This window comes from Prionailurus bengalensis, chromosome E2, assembly GCF_016509475.1.
Source record: "Prionailurus bengalensis isolate Pbe53 chromosome E2, Fcat_Pben_1.1_paternal_pri, whole genome shotgun sequence".
Taxonomy (NCBI): Eukaryota; Metazoa; Chordata; class Mammalia; order Carnivora; family Felidae; genus Prionailurus; species Prionailurus bengalensis.
Window position 1 is genome coordinate 7,474,555 of NC_057352.1, and position 18,097 is coordinate 7,492,651.

General features: G+C 46.6%; 1 protein-coding gene across 3 annotated transcripts; it reads right to left on the bottom strand.

Annotated features, from left to right (window-relative positions):
- Positions 1 to 409: 409 nt before the first annotated feature.
- SIGLECL1 (SIGLEC family like 1) lies at positions 410 to 16,730 on the bottom strand. Of its 3 annotated transcripts, XM_043598379.1 has the most exons (8): positions 16,445 to 16,727; positions 15,973 to 16,142; positions 12,370 to 12,488; positions 5,469 to 5,577; positions 3,739 to 4,020; positions 3,515 to 3,620; positions 2,228 to 2,384; positions 410 to 1,172 (listed from the first exon to the last, which is right to left on the bottom strand). In XM_043598379.1, the coding sequence occupies exons 4-8, from the start codon at positions 5,470 to 5,472 to the stop codon at positions 1,158 to 1,160; spliced, it is 564 nt and encodes a 187-aa protein (XP_043454314.1). In that variant the 5' UTR covers positions 5,473 to 5,577; positions 12,370 to 12,488; positions 15,973 to 16,142; positions 16,445 to 16,727; the 3' UTR covers positions 410 to 1,157. The 3 variants fall into 3 exon arrangements, with proteins under 3 accessions (XP_043454314.1, XP_043454315.1, XP_043454313.1); XM_043598380.1 differs by lacking the exon at positions 12,370 to 12,488 and having other exon boundaries at positions 2,234 to 2,384; positions 16,445 to 16,730; XM_043598378.1 differs by lacking the exon at positions 12,370 to 12,488.
- Positions 16,731 to 18,097: the final 1,367 nt, after the last annotated feature.

An 18,097-nucleotide genomic window follows, 5' to 3' on the forward strand; every position in this document is an offset into this window, starting at 1 on the left:
TTATATAAACATCTGCTCTTGAGTACGGGATGACCATCACATTGGTGCTGGATGGAGAACCATTGGATTTATGCACAAATAATGCTTCAGGGAAGAGATGACCCCTTTTTGCAACCTCTGAAAATTACCAGCATCTGGCTCCAGAAGGGAGGATGTCATCCATTCAGAGGGGAACAATACACAGCCATTGTCTATCCTCTTGCCAGATCCCTGTTCTCATTTCTTGTATGCCTGTCTTTCAGCCAAGAAATACTGCACTAACCTCTTAACTAGGCTCTTTGCCTCCGGTCTTCTATCTTCTGAGTTCCATAACTACTCCTAGCATGATTTCACTATGTATCATTCTTTGCTTCAAACCTTGCAACAGCTTATCATTCATTCATTCATTCATTCAGTTATTCGACAAACATCTTTGAGAGTCTTATATTTTAGGAACCATTCTAGGTGCTGGTGGTTCAAGTAGAAACCAAGACAGACAAGATACCTGTTCTTGTGGAACTTACATTCTAAGGGAGTCAAGATTAAGGCTCCAATGCCTTGTCTTGGCATTCAGGGATGGTCTTTGTGTCTTTTCTCCACCTGGAACTCTGGATACCACTTTTCACTCACTATCTGCCTACATATGCCTCAGGTCAGGACACCGAAGTTCAAAGGGTGCAGTGGTGAAAGGTTTCATCCAAAGACATATAGCCACTAAGCATTAAAGTTGGGATTCAATCCATATATGATGGCTCCAAAGCCTGGTGCTCTTGTATGTATATTCCAGGTTCTGGGCATACAGTAGGGGCTCCAAAGCTACTTCTGGACCATAGTCTCACATTTATTTTTCCTTTCGTTGATACCATCCTAGGCCAGAGCATACTTCTGGTTAACCCGAACAACAGATCATAGAGTTTGCTTGCAAAGATTCTAAGACCAGGTCCCAGAGTAACCCTACTCAATGGAGAACCAGTCAGTGTGAGGGACAGGTGGGGCTTGAGAGGGCTTTGTGAGCTGAGGAGGCTCCAGGGATCCGGGTTTGTTATAGACTCCAGGGTTTCTGGGGTGCCTAAGGATTCCGTGGACTTTGGTAATCCCGCAGATACTGGGGACTCCAGGTAGGCACGTAGTTTTCATAGGCTTCATGAGCTCCATTTTATCTTGCTTTTTCTGGAAGTTTAAGGTAAGCAGTGCTACAGAGCAGGGCAAAGAAAGAAGAATATTGGAATAAGTGGAGAGGTGAGGTATCCAGTTCTTAAATGGACAGAATCCTGTCTCTCCCTATGAGCACAGAATTACAGCAATGTGGAGCAGACATTGGCTTCACCTTCTCTCAGAACCCCATGACTGGAGCCTGCAACCCGTCTTCTCTCAGTGCCCCTCCCTGTGCATTCCTAGCACTGGGAGCCACCCAATGTTCCCCAGACTCTTCTGGGGAGTTCTGCCTGACTTCCCCAGGGAGGGTCAATCCCTCCCTCCTCAACTATAACCCCTGTCCCAGCCCTGTTGCTGCAAGGCTACCTTCCCACCAGCCTGCTTGCTCTCTGAGGACAGGGGCCTGGGTCTGACCCATTTCTGAGACCCCGGCATTGCCCAGCATGGAGGTTGGGAGATACTGCAGGATATCTTGGTGGAATTTAACAGCTGCTTGGTTTATCCACAAAGGGACACCAGCTCCAATGCAGGGTTTAAGGAGGGCAGCAGGGCATTTCCAGTCCTCGAGGATTGTAAATGGTACATAACACTGAGGCCTGTCTCTTCCAAGCCCTGCTGAGGATATGGGGTGCAAGGTAAATGAAGACCTTGGCTTTGGTCTGGTCTCCAAGCACTTCAGGCTAACTTGGGCCTGTGGTATCTACAGACCGTGTTTTCTACAATCTGCCAAACACTCAGAGACCAAAGCATTTGGCTTCCACTCTGATGCCACAAACACTGTTAGGGATTCTTTCAACCCTGTTCTCAATGGGGACTCAGTGTGAAGGGGTGTGTGTGTGTGTGTGTGTGTGTGTGTGTGTGTACATTGCTGATTCTAATGCCCTTTAAGTTATTTGTCTTAATTTTCATCCTTCTTCCCCTCTCTGGGCCTTGGCTTCACCATCTATAAGATGATCTGCAAGCACATTCTGGCATTCTAGGTGCCCCATAGGACTGATGATGGTAATTCCTTTAAACACTGTATGTGCCTCTCCTCGTGAGTCTTACTGCCATTATGCTGATAGTCTAGACTCCAGACGCAGTGGGTACCCACCAATATCTCACTCTCTGAAGATGGAGTGATTGTGGATTTTTCTGGCTCCTTAGGCTTCAGAGACAGCTTGGGTTCTTGGCATGCTCTGACTTTTGGGCTCTTTTCTGTTTTGACCGCTGCAATTTTCTTTGCCAGCTTCATTCTGATATGTTTCACCCTAAGGAAATGACCCCCCCCCCCCCATCAGTTCCGGCTCTCTGCCCCCCACTGGGCTCTGGTCTTCACCAGAAGTTCTGGTTTAGAGCTTCAACGACACCACTGGCTTGCTGTGTTATCTGGGGCAAGCCACACAGCCTCTCTGGGAATTGGTTCCATCCTCTGTACAATTGGGAAACCTTGCTTATTGGGCTGTGGGGCTCAGCTGAGGTCAGCCATGAAAGGGCTTTGCAAACTGTAAAGGATTGTTACTGGTCTTTAGGTGCAGCTGATTCTACTTTAAAAATAGCTCCCCGGTTTGCCCTGCCACCTTGTGGCTCTTCTTTCTCACTCCTGATAGCCAGTCGATCCCAAGTGTCCCATCATCTCTCTGACTGCCCTTCATCACTTAAACCCAGCTCAAACTGGGCTCTTTATTATGTAGTCTTCCTGCCTGGCCTCATGCCTCTGGCTCTTGCCCTCTGGTCTGTGTACAGACACCTTGCACTAGGAGCTTTTCTTCCCTGCTTAACACTGTTCCTCGGCTCCCAACTGAGGATCAAGTCCAAGACACTTGGACTGGCCAGAGCCCCCCTTTCCCCCCCTGCCCCCTCTCCCCCCGCTGAAGTCTCTGGCCTGACCTCTGGCAGCTCTGCCCTTCTCACTCTGGGCTTCTAGCCAATACATTTAGCCAAGTTTCGAGAGTCTTTATGAACTAACACCAAGAAGCTTTCTCAACTTCATGTTCAGCCATTTCCCATCACTGTCAATGCATCTGACATTGCACACAGACACCGGCAATTCCTCAAATGTGTCTCTGGGGTCTGCATATGCTACTTTCCACCCAGCAAATGAGCACTCAGCCCCTCAGGGCCGCTTTAGACAGCACCCCGGGGAGCTCCACTGGCTTCTCTGTGGCTGCCACTTCCTCCTTTGCTTTCTCCTTTATGAAATTCACTGAAAGCCTCTGTCCCTTGGGCCTTGTTTGTGGCTGAGCATAGTCCTGAGGGCCCTGGACTGTGGTGACCATGTTTGGTGCCTCCTTCCCTTACCAGACCCTGAGCTCCTTGGGGGCAGGGGTTCTGTCTTTCCCTTTCCCCGCCAGCACACAGGCCAGGGCCTGCTGGGTACGGTTTTAGCCCTGGTACTCACATGAGTGGGATGAGGCAGAAAAATAGCAGTGAGGCTGCAATGGCTCCATAGACAACACCCTGGATCAGCCCTTTCATGAAAGTCTGGGGAAGAAAAGAACTCTTTCCTGGAAGGAAGAGCATGTGAGAAAGTCTTCTGTCCTGAAAGCTTGGAGTTGGAGTCCGAGCTCTGCTCCCTCCCCAGCTCACTCCCTCACCCAGATACCGGGCCCCCTCTACCCTCACTTGGCATCAGTAGGATGCTCAAAGCATGGGTTCCATTTTGGTTCTTCCCCTCACAGAGAAGGCTTGTGCTCATTTTTGGCTGCTCTGTCAGGCTGATGGTGCTGTTGACCCAAGGGGCGATTATGGTGGAAGTCACGTGGACACTGCTATCCACACTGTTTGCACCCACGGGAGCCCCTCCCATCCACCACTGCACGGAGGGTGTGGGGGTGCCATAGAAGGAACAGCTGCACAGAAGAGTCTTCTCCAAGGAACAAGAAGAATAGAGCAGCCTGGCAGGTGCTGTGGGGAGGAAGGATCAGCAATCAGCAAGCATCCTGACTTCCTTTCTCCACTTCCTCCAGGACCCAGCCTTCTCCTTATTTGTGACTCCCAAAGGAGCTTCCAAAAGACTTTCTGGAAGCCCAGAGGAGCTGGGCTTCACAGACAAGTTCCCCTTCATCCTTTCTCCTCACGTGGCCTCAAAGTGAATGCTGGACCTGACTAATGGCAAGGGAACTTTCTGAGGATCTACATTGCCTCTGAGCCGTTACCTGACCCCCACCTCCACCCCCAGGCTCTTCCTCCCATCCCTCAGGCTCTGCTCCTTCCCAGTTCCATCTGTGATCAATTTCTTCCTCTCTCTCTCTTACTGTCCAGATGCTGTTGGGCAAGTCACTTCCCCTTTCTTTATGCTTTCTCAGTTTGGAAAATGGGGGTATTTGCTTAACAGTATCATGCTATTATCGATTAAGAATAAATGCCCTGGAGCACCTGGGTGAATCAGTCGGTTAAGCATCTGACTCTTGATTTTGGCTCAGGTCACGATCTCACGGTTCCTGAGTTGGAGCCCTACACTGAGCTCTGTGCTGACGGTGTGGAGCCTGCTTGGGATTCTCTCACTCCCTCTTTCTCTCTCTCCCCCCAGTAAGTAAATAAACTTAAAAAAAAAAAAAAGAATGAATGCCCTATGGTTGGCAGTGTTCCTAGCTGAGTACATGGTACAATGTTCCCCATTCAATAAATAGAGCACCTTTCTAGATTTTCTTCTTCCCAGTCCCAAGTGGCCTTTGAGCACTCATCCTAAGCAGAGATTGCTATGGTGTTTTCTGAGTAAGAACATTCGAGCCTGCTTCACTCTACATAGAATGGGTGGGATATGTTATCCACTTGGTGACTTTCATTGGTTGATAAATAAGGAACAGTCACCCTCTTCAGGGTCTTCAACAAGGAATCAGTTCTTAGCATTACTGACAAAGCATACGTTGTCACCGGGAGTCGTTTGAGATTACTGGAAGAAAGGGGTAATTTTCTCTTGAAGAGTACCCCTTGATCTTGGACTTTTCATCTGGGTCACATGGAGGCAGGGGGATGAGGAAGTTTCAGGGACTCTCCCTGACTGCTGTCCTCTGGATTATGTATTTTTACCATCTGGGAAAGCGTGCCTGTGGACAGTGACTGACAGACATGGGAAAACTGACTACCCCTGGGTTTTCCAGCATTTTGTGCTTCTCTGTACCTTCAACCTCCTTGGCTGAGCGCCCACCCTCACCCCTAACTCCGCTCCCCGACCCAGTCTGCTCTTTGCCCCAGACATCCCCAGCCCTGCCGGGACCCGACACACAGATGTCTAATCCATGTTGGTTATTTGGTACCCTAACCCTTATGTCCTCTTCTCAGACCTCTGCAGCCTAGCCCCCGCTGGTCCTGGCACCTCAGACACCTCCAGTACTGCCCCTCACCCCACTCACCCATCTGCAGCAGCAGTGGTCCTCAGGAAGAGGAGGGGCCCGGGGTCTTTGCCTCAGCTGGCTCTCGCATCAGAGCCATGTGGTTCAGAAGGGACGAGACGGCAGGTAACTGAAAGGATGTGGGTGGGAGAGCAGAAAGTATTCTTAGCAAGCCAGGGGCTTCTGTTTCTGGTCATCCTGGAGGTCTGTTCATCCTCAGAAGCAGGAATTACATGGGGTGAGACGTTCAAGAGCATCTAGGGACAGGAAGCACCCCGATGACCTCCGGGGGGGGGGTGCCCAATGCTGCATCTCCTTCTTTCTCCCCTGGTCTTTCCCTCCCAGACCCAGCCCACTTGGGAGAAACTCAGTTACCATGTCCCTTGGGTTCTCTCTCAAAGCAAATGGGGTTTCATGGAAGAGCTGTGTGCCTCAGAGGCACAGGACCAGTCCGGGTGTTTGGCATAACCCACAGGAACCATGAGAGGAATTGCCTAGAGTAGGAGCGACTCAGGCCAGGTGGCCAGGGAGGAGTGATGGTCCAGAAGGACAGGCTCTGCATCAACAGCAGAGAGCCGGATGCAGGGCTCTAACTCACGAACCGTGAGATCACAACCTGAGCTGAAGTCAGATACTCAACTGACTGAGCCACTAGGCGCCCCAAGGATGGGACAACCTTAACAGATCCTTTGGGAAAATGGGAATGGACAAGAATTCCTACCTCTGATAGGAGAAGTTCCAAACTTCCTTGCTTTGCAAATGAGATTCTCCACAATTTTGCCTCACCTTTGCTGTTCTCCCCTGCGCCTTTCCCAACATTTTCCACACCAAAGGGAAAGTGCTGCCTTCTCCAATGTTCACCTTACACATCCTTCCCCCTTTCACAGCTTTTCCTCTGGCAACTCTGCTCCGCCCACCTTCAAATCCTACTCCAGTTTCAAAGCTGAGTTGAGTGCCACTTCCTGCATGCAGCCTCTCCTGATCTCCCTGCCCGGTCAAAAGTGCAGAAATCTCTCCCCTTTCCAGAAGGACCCAGTTATTTCCTTTGTTGTTTCTTGAGGAAAGAGTCAGTTTTTCCCTCCTAGTAGAGTTATTTGTTTTTATGCAGCCAAACAACAACTCCTTATCCTGCTCTTCATTACTAACAAACCCAACTTTGTTTAGCGGTGCGTTGTTGCAAGTTAAAGCACTACTTTGTCCTCCTTTGCAGGTAACTTGGGGCACGTGACATTGTTTTATTGGAAGTGGGCTGAGGGTTCCCAGGAAAGTCTTCCTTTCCTGATATTGTCATTTCTTTCCTCCTTGTCGCTTTCTTCTCCTTCCTCCCTAGAATATGGATGTGATCCTGGAGGTAGAGCAGCCACTTGGCAGCCATGAGGTAACCACGAGGATGAACGCCACTCATGAAGGATATTCTAGCAGAATAGTTTGAGGAGCCCAATCCCTGATGGCCTTGTGTTACTGCTACACCAGCTCTGCACAGCCTATCTCTGTTCATCTCTTTGGATGAGGAAGACAAATTTTTATTTGGTTAGGTCATTCTAGTTGGGAAACTAACACAATATCTTAGTAAAGAATCTACCTGAGACTGAGCCCTTTAAGGGAAGGCCCTACATCAAACAGACCTTTGTGACCTCAGAAGAGCTTAGAAAATGACCTTGCTTAGGGTGCCTGGGTGGCTCAGTCTGTTAAGCATCTGACTCTTTTTCTGTTTTTTAAGTTTATTTATTTTGAAAGAGAGAGAGAGGGAGGGGCAGAGAGAGAGAGAGAGAGAGAATCCCAAGGAGGCTGCATGTGGGCAGCTCGGAGCCCAATGTGGGGCTCGCTCTCACAAACTGTGAGATTGTGACCTGAGCTGAAATCAAGAGATGGACACTTAAACTGAGCCCCCCAGGCACCCCAAGGGTCTGACTTTTGATCTTGGCTCAGGTCATGATCTCACAGTTTGTGAGAGCGAGCCCTGTGTCAGGCTCTGTGCTGACAGTGCAGAGGCTACTTGGAATTCTCTCTCTCCCTCTCTATCTGCTCCTCCCCACTCAAAATAAATAGGTAAACATTAAAAAAGAAAGAAAGAAAGTGACCTTGTTTGGTAGTCACTGACAACATGTTCAACTGTCAGTTTTATCTTTTGTGAAACTATCCCCCCCCCCTTTTTTAAAAAATAAAGCATTGACTTAAGAGCAGGGGCCCTGGATTTGAGTACTGATTATATAAGCTATGTCACTGATTCACTGGAGGACCACAGACAAGTCCTTTCCCTCTTTGGGCCACGAGTCCTCCATTTCTGCACAAATTCCTGGAAAAGGCAGGATGAGGGGATGTGTCCCTAGTCTATAATACCTTGTGGCAGACACTTCTGGCTTCTGACCCAACAGGTATCCCAGCACCATTATCCCTGTTGCCTCCACTACAGAGCCTTAAAATGACAAATATTAATGTTCCCAGGTTCCCTTACATGAATGTCCTGGTAGTCAGGTGACACAGTTTTGGTCAAGGAAAGAAAAAAACCTTTCCAACCATATTGATATTTTACTGTTCAGAAAGGTCACTTAAACCTAGGAGGGAAAAAGAAAGCAAAACCCTAAAATTGAACACAAACGAGATCTAGTAAACAAATGAAAACAATGATAACAGAACCATTCTGGAAGAATGTCTATTTCAAGTAACCTTTGAACACAGTGCTCTGACTCTACTGTCTTGAGGGAGACAAAGAGAGTTATCAATACAAACCCTTGGCTTTAAAGAACAAATGCTATTTCCATATTCTGTTCATTGAAAGAGCCTAGAAGCAACGACATATCCCTAGTGATAAACACGGCTAGCACCTGTATCTTGGTTTCTAAACAATATCCATCATTGGGCTGGAGCCTGCATAAACCAGCTTTAAAAAGCTGATTATTAAATTTTCAAAAATGTTACAAGCTGGTTGTCAAACATGGCCATTATTAAAAATTAAATTATAGGGGCGCCTGGGTGGCACAGTCGGTTAAGCGTCCGACTTCAGCCAGGTCACGATCTCGTGGTCCGTGAGTTCGAGCCCCACGTCGGGCTCTGGGCTGATGGCTCAGAGCCTGGAGCCTGTTTCCGATTCTGTGTCTCCCCCCCTGCCCCTCCCCCGTTCATGCTCTGTCTCTCTCTGTCCCAAAAATAAATAAACGTTGAAAAAAAAATTAAATTATATAAACTTATAAACAAATTATATTAAAAGCAAAGATGATAATCACTCGAAACTGATTACTCCCTAATTTTTCTAGTGCATTTTACTGTTATCTGTGTCCTTGAGATTATTTGCATCTATTGTACCTGTATGATGGAAATACCACATAACGGTGTGCTATTGTATCTCTTCCTAACTCTATATGATGAGTTGGTAGCTTGAGACTATCTCCAGTGAGAGTGTCTACACAGCGGAGGTTGGTAATACTACAATTCAGGGCTTCTTTTTCCCTTTGGAGATCCGGCTAGTAAATATTTACTAGCATTCCATTGCTGGTATTTCCCACTCAAAGGAACGCCTTCATGTTGCAACAGCCTTCCATAAGCCAAGCAGCTCTTTGTTGGTCAACTGAGAGCTACTCACTGTCACCACCCAAGTGGCAATAGGATCTGGCAGCTCCTCGGGTGGTAGAAGGAGGGGAAAGAGGCCATCTGCTCCCTAATATGATGACTACCTCCTCACATTCCCATGGTACCAGGTTCCCCTATAAACCATTTCCATTTTGTTACAGAACTCTTCTGGGCATGGTCTTCCTTATTATCGTGTTTACCCAAATTACCAAAGATATCATGGATATTTCAGGTTTCAGGATTATGGTACTTCCCTCCGTCCTGTGGGCATTTTCAATCAAAGCTCAATAGCCAGCTAGTTGTCTGTCTCAAATGGAAATTTCCTGATTAAAAAAAAAAAAAATCCCAGTGGTTGCCACTGGGTGGTGCTGGCTGGCTTTTGCCATAAACTGCAGTCTGCATAGACTCCCAAGACTTCACTCTAGTGGTTTTATGGTTAGGAGCTGGCCATATTCCCAAATGTAGAATGTGTGCCATCCAAAATCCAAATCAATCAAACTCCGGGCTTCTGACATGTTTTTTTTGTTTTTTTGTTTTTTTTTTCCTCACCAGATATCCTATATTCTTCAAATTAACAACCTGTGTGGGCCTGGGCAATTTTATTGGTTCCCATTTAGCATATACTGGCTGAAGGGAGGATTTACATGCCTCCTATTTCATAATACTAGGTAAGGGAGGTGTTTCCCAGTCAGACACGGTATGTACTTACATTCAGATAAAGGAGGAGACACAATGGCTTTACATAAAATCTGTTCAAGTATTCTATTTTTCATCTAAACAAACCCTCACTTTAACTCCTTCAATCCCTCTATTCCCATATCTTCCCAATCTAACTATAACTCCCACTAGCCTCCAGCTTAAGGAGTCCCAGAAACATCTCTTCTCCTGACCATTTTACCACTAATGTGCATGTGGCTTTGAGTCTCCAGCTAGGCATGGAGCCAAAGAACTGAGGCCCTTTTATTTACTTTTTTAAAAATTAAAAAAAGTGTTTTTAGTTATTTTTGAGAGAGAGAGAGAGAGCACAAGCAGGGGAGGGGCAGAGAGAGAGGAAGACACAGAATCCAAAGCAGGCTCCAAGCTCCAAGCTGTCAGCACAGAGCCTGATGCGGGGCTCAAGCTCGTGAACTGTGATATTGTGACCTGAAATCAGATGCTTAACCGATTAAACCACCCAGGTGCCCCAATTATCATCTTTTTTTTTTAAAGAATACTTATTTATTTTGAGAGAGCGAGCACGAGTTGGGGAGGGGCCACCCAAGAACCCCTGACCAATTATTACCTTGATTAGGTCATGGGACCATCACCTCAAGCCATTTGAAGTTCAGGTCCCATTGTCATATTTGCCTTTGGACTTTTGAAATTCCTCGAAACTAGGGTAACTAGAACAGATTTTATTAGGATCCTTCAAAGTTGGGGGGGAGGTATCTGAGGCTCCCCCTGGTCTACCCAAACTCCAAAAGCACTGCACTCAGACCTTTGTTTTGATCCCATCAATTTCCATTTTATTCATTTATTTTATTTTTTTAATGTTTATTTTTGAGAGAGAAAGAGACAGAGACAGAGCGCTAGTGGCGGAGGGGCAGAGAGAGAGAGAGAGAGACAGAGAGAGAGAGACAGAATCTGAAGCAGGTTCCAGGCTCTGGGCTGTCAGCGCAGAGCCTGATGTGGGGCTCAAACCCACAAACTGCGAAATATTGACCTGAGCCGAAGTTGGACACTTAACTGACTGAGCCACCCAGGCGCCCCAATTCATAACTATTTAAAGATTTTTTCTCTCTGTTGGGATGAGTCCCTTTGACACTCCCTTCATCTTTCTCCGTTCTCTTGTGAATCACTCACTCTAATTTTCTTTGCTACCTATTGTTCCAACATGACTTTTCCCTTTAGTAGCAGCCCTGAGGCCAGCAGCCATAGCTCAGACTGAACAGAACCCAAGCTTGGACCAGCGTTAGGATCCACTCCAGCTCTTTTCGTTTCTTTCATTATAGCTCTTACAGATAAAAGCAACCAAGGGATTGTTATATTTGGCTGGTTTCTTGAGATTTTGAATTTCCTTATGCACCTAGTGAGTCAATTCCTTCAGAGTTGGATCCATAATTAAAAAAAAAAAAAGAAACATTGGTAACTTTAACTTCCTGTAACTAATTGCAGAACAGTTGCATTTTCATGCCCACGAGTGACTTTGGGGACATGTAGGAATCAAAGGTTCCTCATCCCCTGATTTCACATCTTTGTTCTTCCCAAACCATATGTTTCACTGAGTCAGGTTCTCGCAAATCTCATTTCTGAGGCCAACTGCAAAGTTAGGGAACAGTTCCAAAAAGATGGCCTCACTTCTGACACCAACTGCAGATTTCAGAGGTCTCTAAAACCACCCTCACTTCTAACACCAATTGCAAGTGTTAGGGTCCCCATGACTACTCATAGGTTCGATAATTCACTAGAAATATTCACAGAATTCCTGAAAGCTGTTATACTCATGGTTATTATTTATTACAACTGAAGGATTCATATTAAAATCTAGCCAGGGAAGAAGCACATAGGGCAGAGTCCAGGAAAGTTCCAACCAGAGTTCCCAGCTGTCCTCTCCCTGTGGAGTCATGGACAGTATAACTCATATTTCCTGGTAATGATGTGCGACAATATGCATGGAATATGACAACCTGAGAAGTTCACCCAAGCCTTGTGTCCACAGTTTTTATTGGGCCTTCATCACATGGGCCCGACTGACTGCTCCCAGTCAGTCCTATCACATGGGCTTTGGGTCTCCGTCTCTAGGTCTTTCTGAAGTTGAGCTGGTACCACATGATCCAAAGACCTTAAATCACATTGTTACATGATCTGGTGTGGCCGGCCCCTGCCTTGAATCACATTTTCAGACTATTCAGTGTGATGCAAGGCCCCCAGGCAAACAAAGACACTCCTGTCAGGCATGGCATCCTAGGGGCTTAGATATTACTTCCCAGAAGGCCACAAGGGCGAAGGCCAGATCTTTCTTCAAGCTGGGTTAAATACCTTACCACGAAGAATGATAAATGCCAAATCCAGGGTAGCAGTAATTTCTAGGTTTGAGTGGGAAATGTTTCTGGGGAAAGGATATATAAGAGGTATAACACACATTCCTTTTATACCATTTTCACACCTTTCAATATGTCTGAAATATTTCACAATATTTAAATGAAAATCTGATCATTTGTCATTTATGTAAAAGTTTTATATATGCGTATTACATGAAAATATATATGTTCACATATAATAGTTATATGTTCATATATAGCACATTCATAAATGCACAAACATAAATGAAACAAAGATCTGGAAAGATACATAATAAGCTGGTACCAGTACTTACCTATGGGTAGAGCAGTGATAAGAGGAAAGATGAAGTAGGATTTTCAGTTTTTATTCTATACACGTTGGCATTGTTTGACACGTAAGTTTGCATTCATGTATTACATTGGGGAACAAATTCTTTTCATAAAGATGAATTAGTAAATGAAAACAAAGACAGGATTGCATAATTAGACCATAATGAAATGTTGAAAATCTTTGACTGAGATAAATATTTATTTATGTACTAATACCTGTCAATTCCACCTGTACATCATCTCATTTACTACTCCCAAGAACCTGAGAGACCGAATATACAATGTCCATACCATATATGGCCCTCAAGCCTCAACTGTATGACATGACTCTGACCCTCACTTTGCAGCAACAAATACAAGAAACCAAACCACAACCTCTGTGGCAATCGACCCAGTACAGTCAGAACTTGGTCAATGAATGCTAGTTTCCCTGTTTTTTGCCCCTGCTTCCAGCTCAGAACCAACCAAAGAAAGTAGACTCTGCTCCCCAATTCAACCACATAAGATACCCCCACTTTTTCTTTATTCTTTCTTTTCTTTCTTTCTTTCTTTCTTTCTTTCTTTCTTTCTTTCTTTCTTTCCTCCTTTTGAGAGCAAGAGGGGCAGAGGAAGAGAGAGAGAGGGAGAGAATCTTAATCTTAAGCAGGTGTGGAGCCTGACGTGGGGCTTGATTCCATAACTCTGGGATCGTGACCAGAGCCGAAACCAAGAGTCAGACGCTCAACTGACTGAGCCACCCAAGTGCCCCTAAATTGCCCCCACTTTGAATTAGCTAACCTCCAGCTTCCCCATGATAACACTCTCCTGTCAGACCCTATCTGAAACTCTTTTTCCCACTATGCTGCCTCCCTTTGAGTTGTTGCCACATGCAAGTGATGATGGCTGACTCTCCTGTTACAGCTCTGAATAAGCAACTTGTTTGTTCTCACTTGGGTAGTCTTCGCTTATTTCCAGGAACCCTGAGGAATTAAGTCTTACAAAGGCCTCCTTATGGAGGAGGAAACTGAAGTGCAAGGTAGTAAGTGATTTCCTTAAATAAGTTAGAGATGGATCTAAAAGTCAAGTTCCGGGGCGCCTGGGTGGCTCAGTCGGTTAAGCGTCCGACTTCGGCTCAGGTCATGATCTCAAGGTTTGCGAGTTTGGGCCCCGCGTTGGGCTGTGTGCTGACAGCTCAGAGCCTGGGTTCTGCTTCGGATTCTGTGTCTCCCTCTCTCTCTGCCCCTCCTCTGCTCATGCTCTGGCTCTCTCTGTCTCAAAAATAAATAAAACATTTTTAAAAAATAAAATAAAATAAAATTCAAGTTCCTCTTGCTCCACACCAACCTCCCAAGGAGCAGAAAAATGTTTATAAACTACCTACATTCTTTGGCCAACAGGCAACAGAGCAAGGGTAGAAATTAATATTAAAAGTTTAAATATCCTTGCTCTCATATCAGAAAAATAAAAATAAAAACCAATCACCTAAAACTTAGGAAACATGTCTCTAAATCAAATGAACTAGCACCTAGGAAGAAATCAAGAGTCGAAAGCTCAGAGTCCTTTGTGACTACCCTCTTTTCTCTCATGGCCTGCAGCCATGTCGGAAAATCCTGTGGGCACTGATTTCAAAATACACTTCCAGTCACCTCCACTGCTGTCACCCTGGCCCAAGACACCAGGCTCACTCACCCAGATGGCTGCAGGAACCGACTCACTGGCCTTGCTGCTCTACCTTAGTCCCTGTCCATTTTATTCCCCGTGCTGTGGCCAGAGGGAACCTATCAACACTTCAGTAAGATCCTGCCCCTTCTCTGCTCAAAATTCTCCAGTGCCTCTCATCTCACTCCAAGTATAAGCCAAAGTTCTGCACGAGGTAGGTAGCCCCTCTCCCTTTACCTCTTTGACCTCACCTCCTGCCACTCTACAGAGGCCCTGCTCTCTACTTCAAAGCACAGTCTGGGGGCGCCTGGGTGGCTCAGTCAGTTAAGTCACCTGACTCTTGGTTTCAGCTCAGGTCACGATCCCACAATCTCACAGTTTGTGAGATTGAGCCCTGCATCAGGCTCTGCGCTGACAGCTTGGAGCCTGTTTGGGATTCTCTCTCTGCCCCTCCCCTTCTCCCTCTCTCTCTTTTTCTCTCTCTCTCTCAAAACAAATAAATAGGGGCACCTGGGTGGCTCAGTCGGTTAAGCGCCCGACTTCAGCTCAGGTCACGATCTCACGGTCCGTGAGTTCGAGCCCCACGTCGATGGCTCAGAGCCTGGAGCCTGCTTCCGATTCTGTGTCTCCCTCTCTCTCTGCCCCTCCCCCGTCCATGCTCTGTCTCTCTCTGTCTCAAAAATAAATAAAACGTTAAAAAAATTTTTTAAACAAATAAATAAACTAAAAAACAAAAGTACAGGGGCGCCCGGGTGGCGCAGTCGGTTAAGCGTCCGACTTCAGCCAGGTCACGATCTCGCGGTCCGTGAGTTCGAGCCCCGCGTCGGGCTCTGGGCTGATGGCTCAGAGCCTGGAGCCTGTTTCCGATACTGTGTCTCCCTCTCTCTCTGCCCCTCCCCCGTTCATCCTCTGTCTCTCTCTGTCTCAAAAATAAATAAAACGTTAAAAAAATTTTTAAACAAATAAATAAACTAAAAAAAAAAAGTACAGTCTGCTTCCTCTAATGAGTCTCAAGAAGCACATTCCTTAGGGGTGGCACTCTCACTCTCACTCATTCTCTCTAGCAACCAACATTATGAGCACCTTGGTTACGCCAGGCACTGTTTTAGGGAAAGGGAATTAAATAAGAATAAGAATCCCTGTCTTCATTCTAGTAGGGAGGGAAGGCAGACAATGAATGAGTTGGCAATCAAGATAATTTGATAGCTAGGAAGTACCATGAAGAAAAATAACGTAGGATAATAGGATAGCGGGTTATGGGATGGGGGGTGGGGGGCAATGGAGAAACAGCTTAGGTAGGGTGGTCAGAGAAAGCCTCTTTGAGGAAGTGACATTTGAGCAGATACCCAGAGGGAGGAAATCCATATCTGCTCCCCTTTTGCATTGCCAATATATTCCCCCCTTCTCTGATTTAAAACCACATTTGGGGGCGCCTGGGTGGCTCAGTCAGTTAAGTGTCTGACTTCCGCTCAGGTCATGATCTCACGGTCCGTGAGTTCGAGACCCGTGTCGGGCTCTGTGCTGACAGCTCAGCCTGGAACCTGCTTCCCAATCTGTGTCTCCCTCCCTCTCTGCCCCTACCCACCCCCCCCCCCCCACACACACTCTGTCTCTGTCTCTCAAAAATAAATAAACATTAAAAAACAAACAAACCACATTTGGATGTTGGAATGAGCCCTGTCCGGGTCCAGGCCCAGGCTTTGCTAGTAAATCACTGAATAACCTTGGTCGAATATTTTCTCCTCTCTAGTTTTCCTTTGATTTCCTCATCTGTAACATGAGTGCATTTTCTGGTTTGAGGTGTAGTGATCCATCTAGCTCTAAAATTCTGATTTCTTCTTGCTTTTCTCCTGCAAGGCTTTAGAGATACAGGGATGGCTCTTCATGCGCCCTCTTTTTTCCTCCCCCTTATACTTCCCTTTGCCCATCTTTTCTCCTCTTCATTTTACCTTTGGCTCTCGTTGCAAGGGCTCCAGGATATTTTTCCTCCTCAGCACGCTTCCGACCGTGTATGACCTTGGCAGAGTCTAAATGCTACAAACGGCTTTTCCGACTCGCTGCGGGAAGCACCCCGCTTGTGGATTACTGGCCTACTTATGCTGACTGGAAAGCTGATTTTCTAGGGACACCAAGGACAAACAGGGAAACTGATTAACCCGCTTACACTCGGGATAACCGTGGGACTAATGACTGAACGCCTCACAGGGGGATTAATTTATTAAGAGACGGATTCGGAGGGAGCATAATTAACAGATGAGCAGGGCAGTCTACCAAGTGGGTGGATTATCAGATTCACTGATTAATTGGTTTGCAAGGGGACTACCTTTTTGACTCATAAGGACGCTAATCTGATCCTTAATCAACAGACCGCTTGGTGGGCTTATTAGACTGGTGACCCCCCCGGCTGCCCTTTAGACCGACCCGGTAACTGACTTGGTGGCGGGCTGAATGCAATGCACACAGGCTCCTGGTGAACTGAGCCTCCCCAGACGAGCAACCCAGAAGTAGTCTCTGTCCCACCGACAGGCTCCAGGGGGCCTCTCAGGTTGGAGAGCCGTCCTGGCACCCAACCGACCCCCCCAGTGACTGCCAAGCCCAGGGCCGTCTGACTGCCAGAGAAGCCCTGCGTTATGGAAGCCCAGTTGGCGGTTCCAACGCGCCAGGCCGCGCATTCAACGGTAGCCAGGAAAGAGAAGTGGCCAGGAGAGGGCGCCCGACGCCAGCCGGCTTCCGTCAGTGGCGCGGGGAAGGTCGGAGGGCAACCTGAGTCCCCTGATCCCGCCTTCCAGCCTTGCATGGGGCGTGTCTACCCTGCAGCCAGTCACCGGCTGCATGGGCGTATCCCGCAGCCAATCAGCGGCTGCACGTGCCTTTCCGCCTCAGCCAATCAAGAAGGCCGCTGAAGCTTGGCAACCCCCATAAACAGTCTTGAGGACTTGAACCGGTTGTGGTGGGAATGTGGGTGCCCGTTTTTCCTTTTAGAGAGGCCTTTCTTCATGATGCTAATGAAAACTCTTCTACTCTGCCTGATTCTGCTGGCTCAAGCTCCTTGTTGCACTCATGAAACACTTTCTTAGCCATTAAACATTTTCACGGGTCGCCTGATTGGCTCAGACAGGTGGAGCATCCACTCTTGATCTAGAGGGTGTGAGTTGGAGCCCCACGCTGGGGGTAGATATTACCTAAAAATAAAATCTTTTTTTTTTTTTTTTTTTTTAGGACTGCCTGGGTGGCTCAGCCGGTTGAGCCTCCTACTCTTGATTTCTACTGGTCATGATCTCACGGTTAGTGGGTGGGTTACAGCCCTGTCTGTGGCTCTGTGTTGGCAACGGGAGCCTGCTTGGGATTCTCTGTCTCCCTGTCTCTCTGCCCCTCACCTGCTTTCGTGCTGTTTCTGTCTCTCAAAAATAAATAAAAACATTAAAAAAAATTTTTAAAAGAGCTGGGGCGCCTGGGTGGCTCAGTCCGTTAAGTGTCCGACTTTGGCTCAGGTCATGATCTCACGGTGCGTGGGTTGGAGCCCCCATCCAGCTCTGTGCTGAACGCTTGCTCAGAGCCTGGGGCCTGCTTCAGATTATGTGTCTCCTCTCTCTGCCCCTCCTCCACTCATGCTATGTCTCACTCTGTCTTTCAAAAATACATAAATGTAAAATAAATAAAAGTAAATAAACAGAGTTATCGTATTTGTTGTTGAGTTGCAGGACCTTCTTTTATTATCTGTTAATCCTTTATCAGATATCTGACTTGCAAATGTTTTTTTCCATTCTGTGGATGGCTTTTTCACAATGTCAAAAGTGTCATTAGATGCACGAAAATTTTCAATTCTCATGAAGTCCAATTTATCTACTTTGTTGCCTGAGTTTTGGTGCCATATCTTAAAGGATATTGGTCTGTAGTTTCATTTTCTTGTAGTGTCTTTGTCTGGCTTTGTAGAATGAGTTAGGAAGTGTTCCCTCCTCTGATTTTTTGGAAGAGTTTGAGAAGGGGTGGTATTAATTCTTTATTTATTATGTTTTTCTAAAGATTTTATTTTTAAGTAATCTCTACAGCCAATGTAGGGCTTGACCTTGCAAC

What these genes read in the sequence shown, in the direction of transcription:
- SIGLECL1 (XM_043598378.1), bottom strand. An exon ending in GAGCATCCTACTGATGCCAA is followed by an intron (nt 3,621 to 3,738) that starts GTGAGGGTAGAG and finishes TCTTCCTTCCAG; the next exon opens with GAAAGAGTTCTTTTCTTCCC. An exon ending in TTCTGCCTCATCCCACTCAT is followed by an intron (nt 2,385 to 3,514) that starts GTGAGTACCAGG and finishes TCATTTCCTTAG; the next exon opens with GGTGAAACATATCAGAATGA.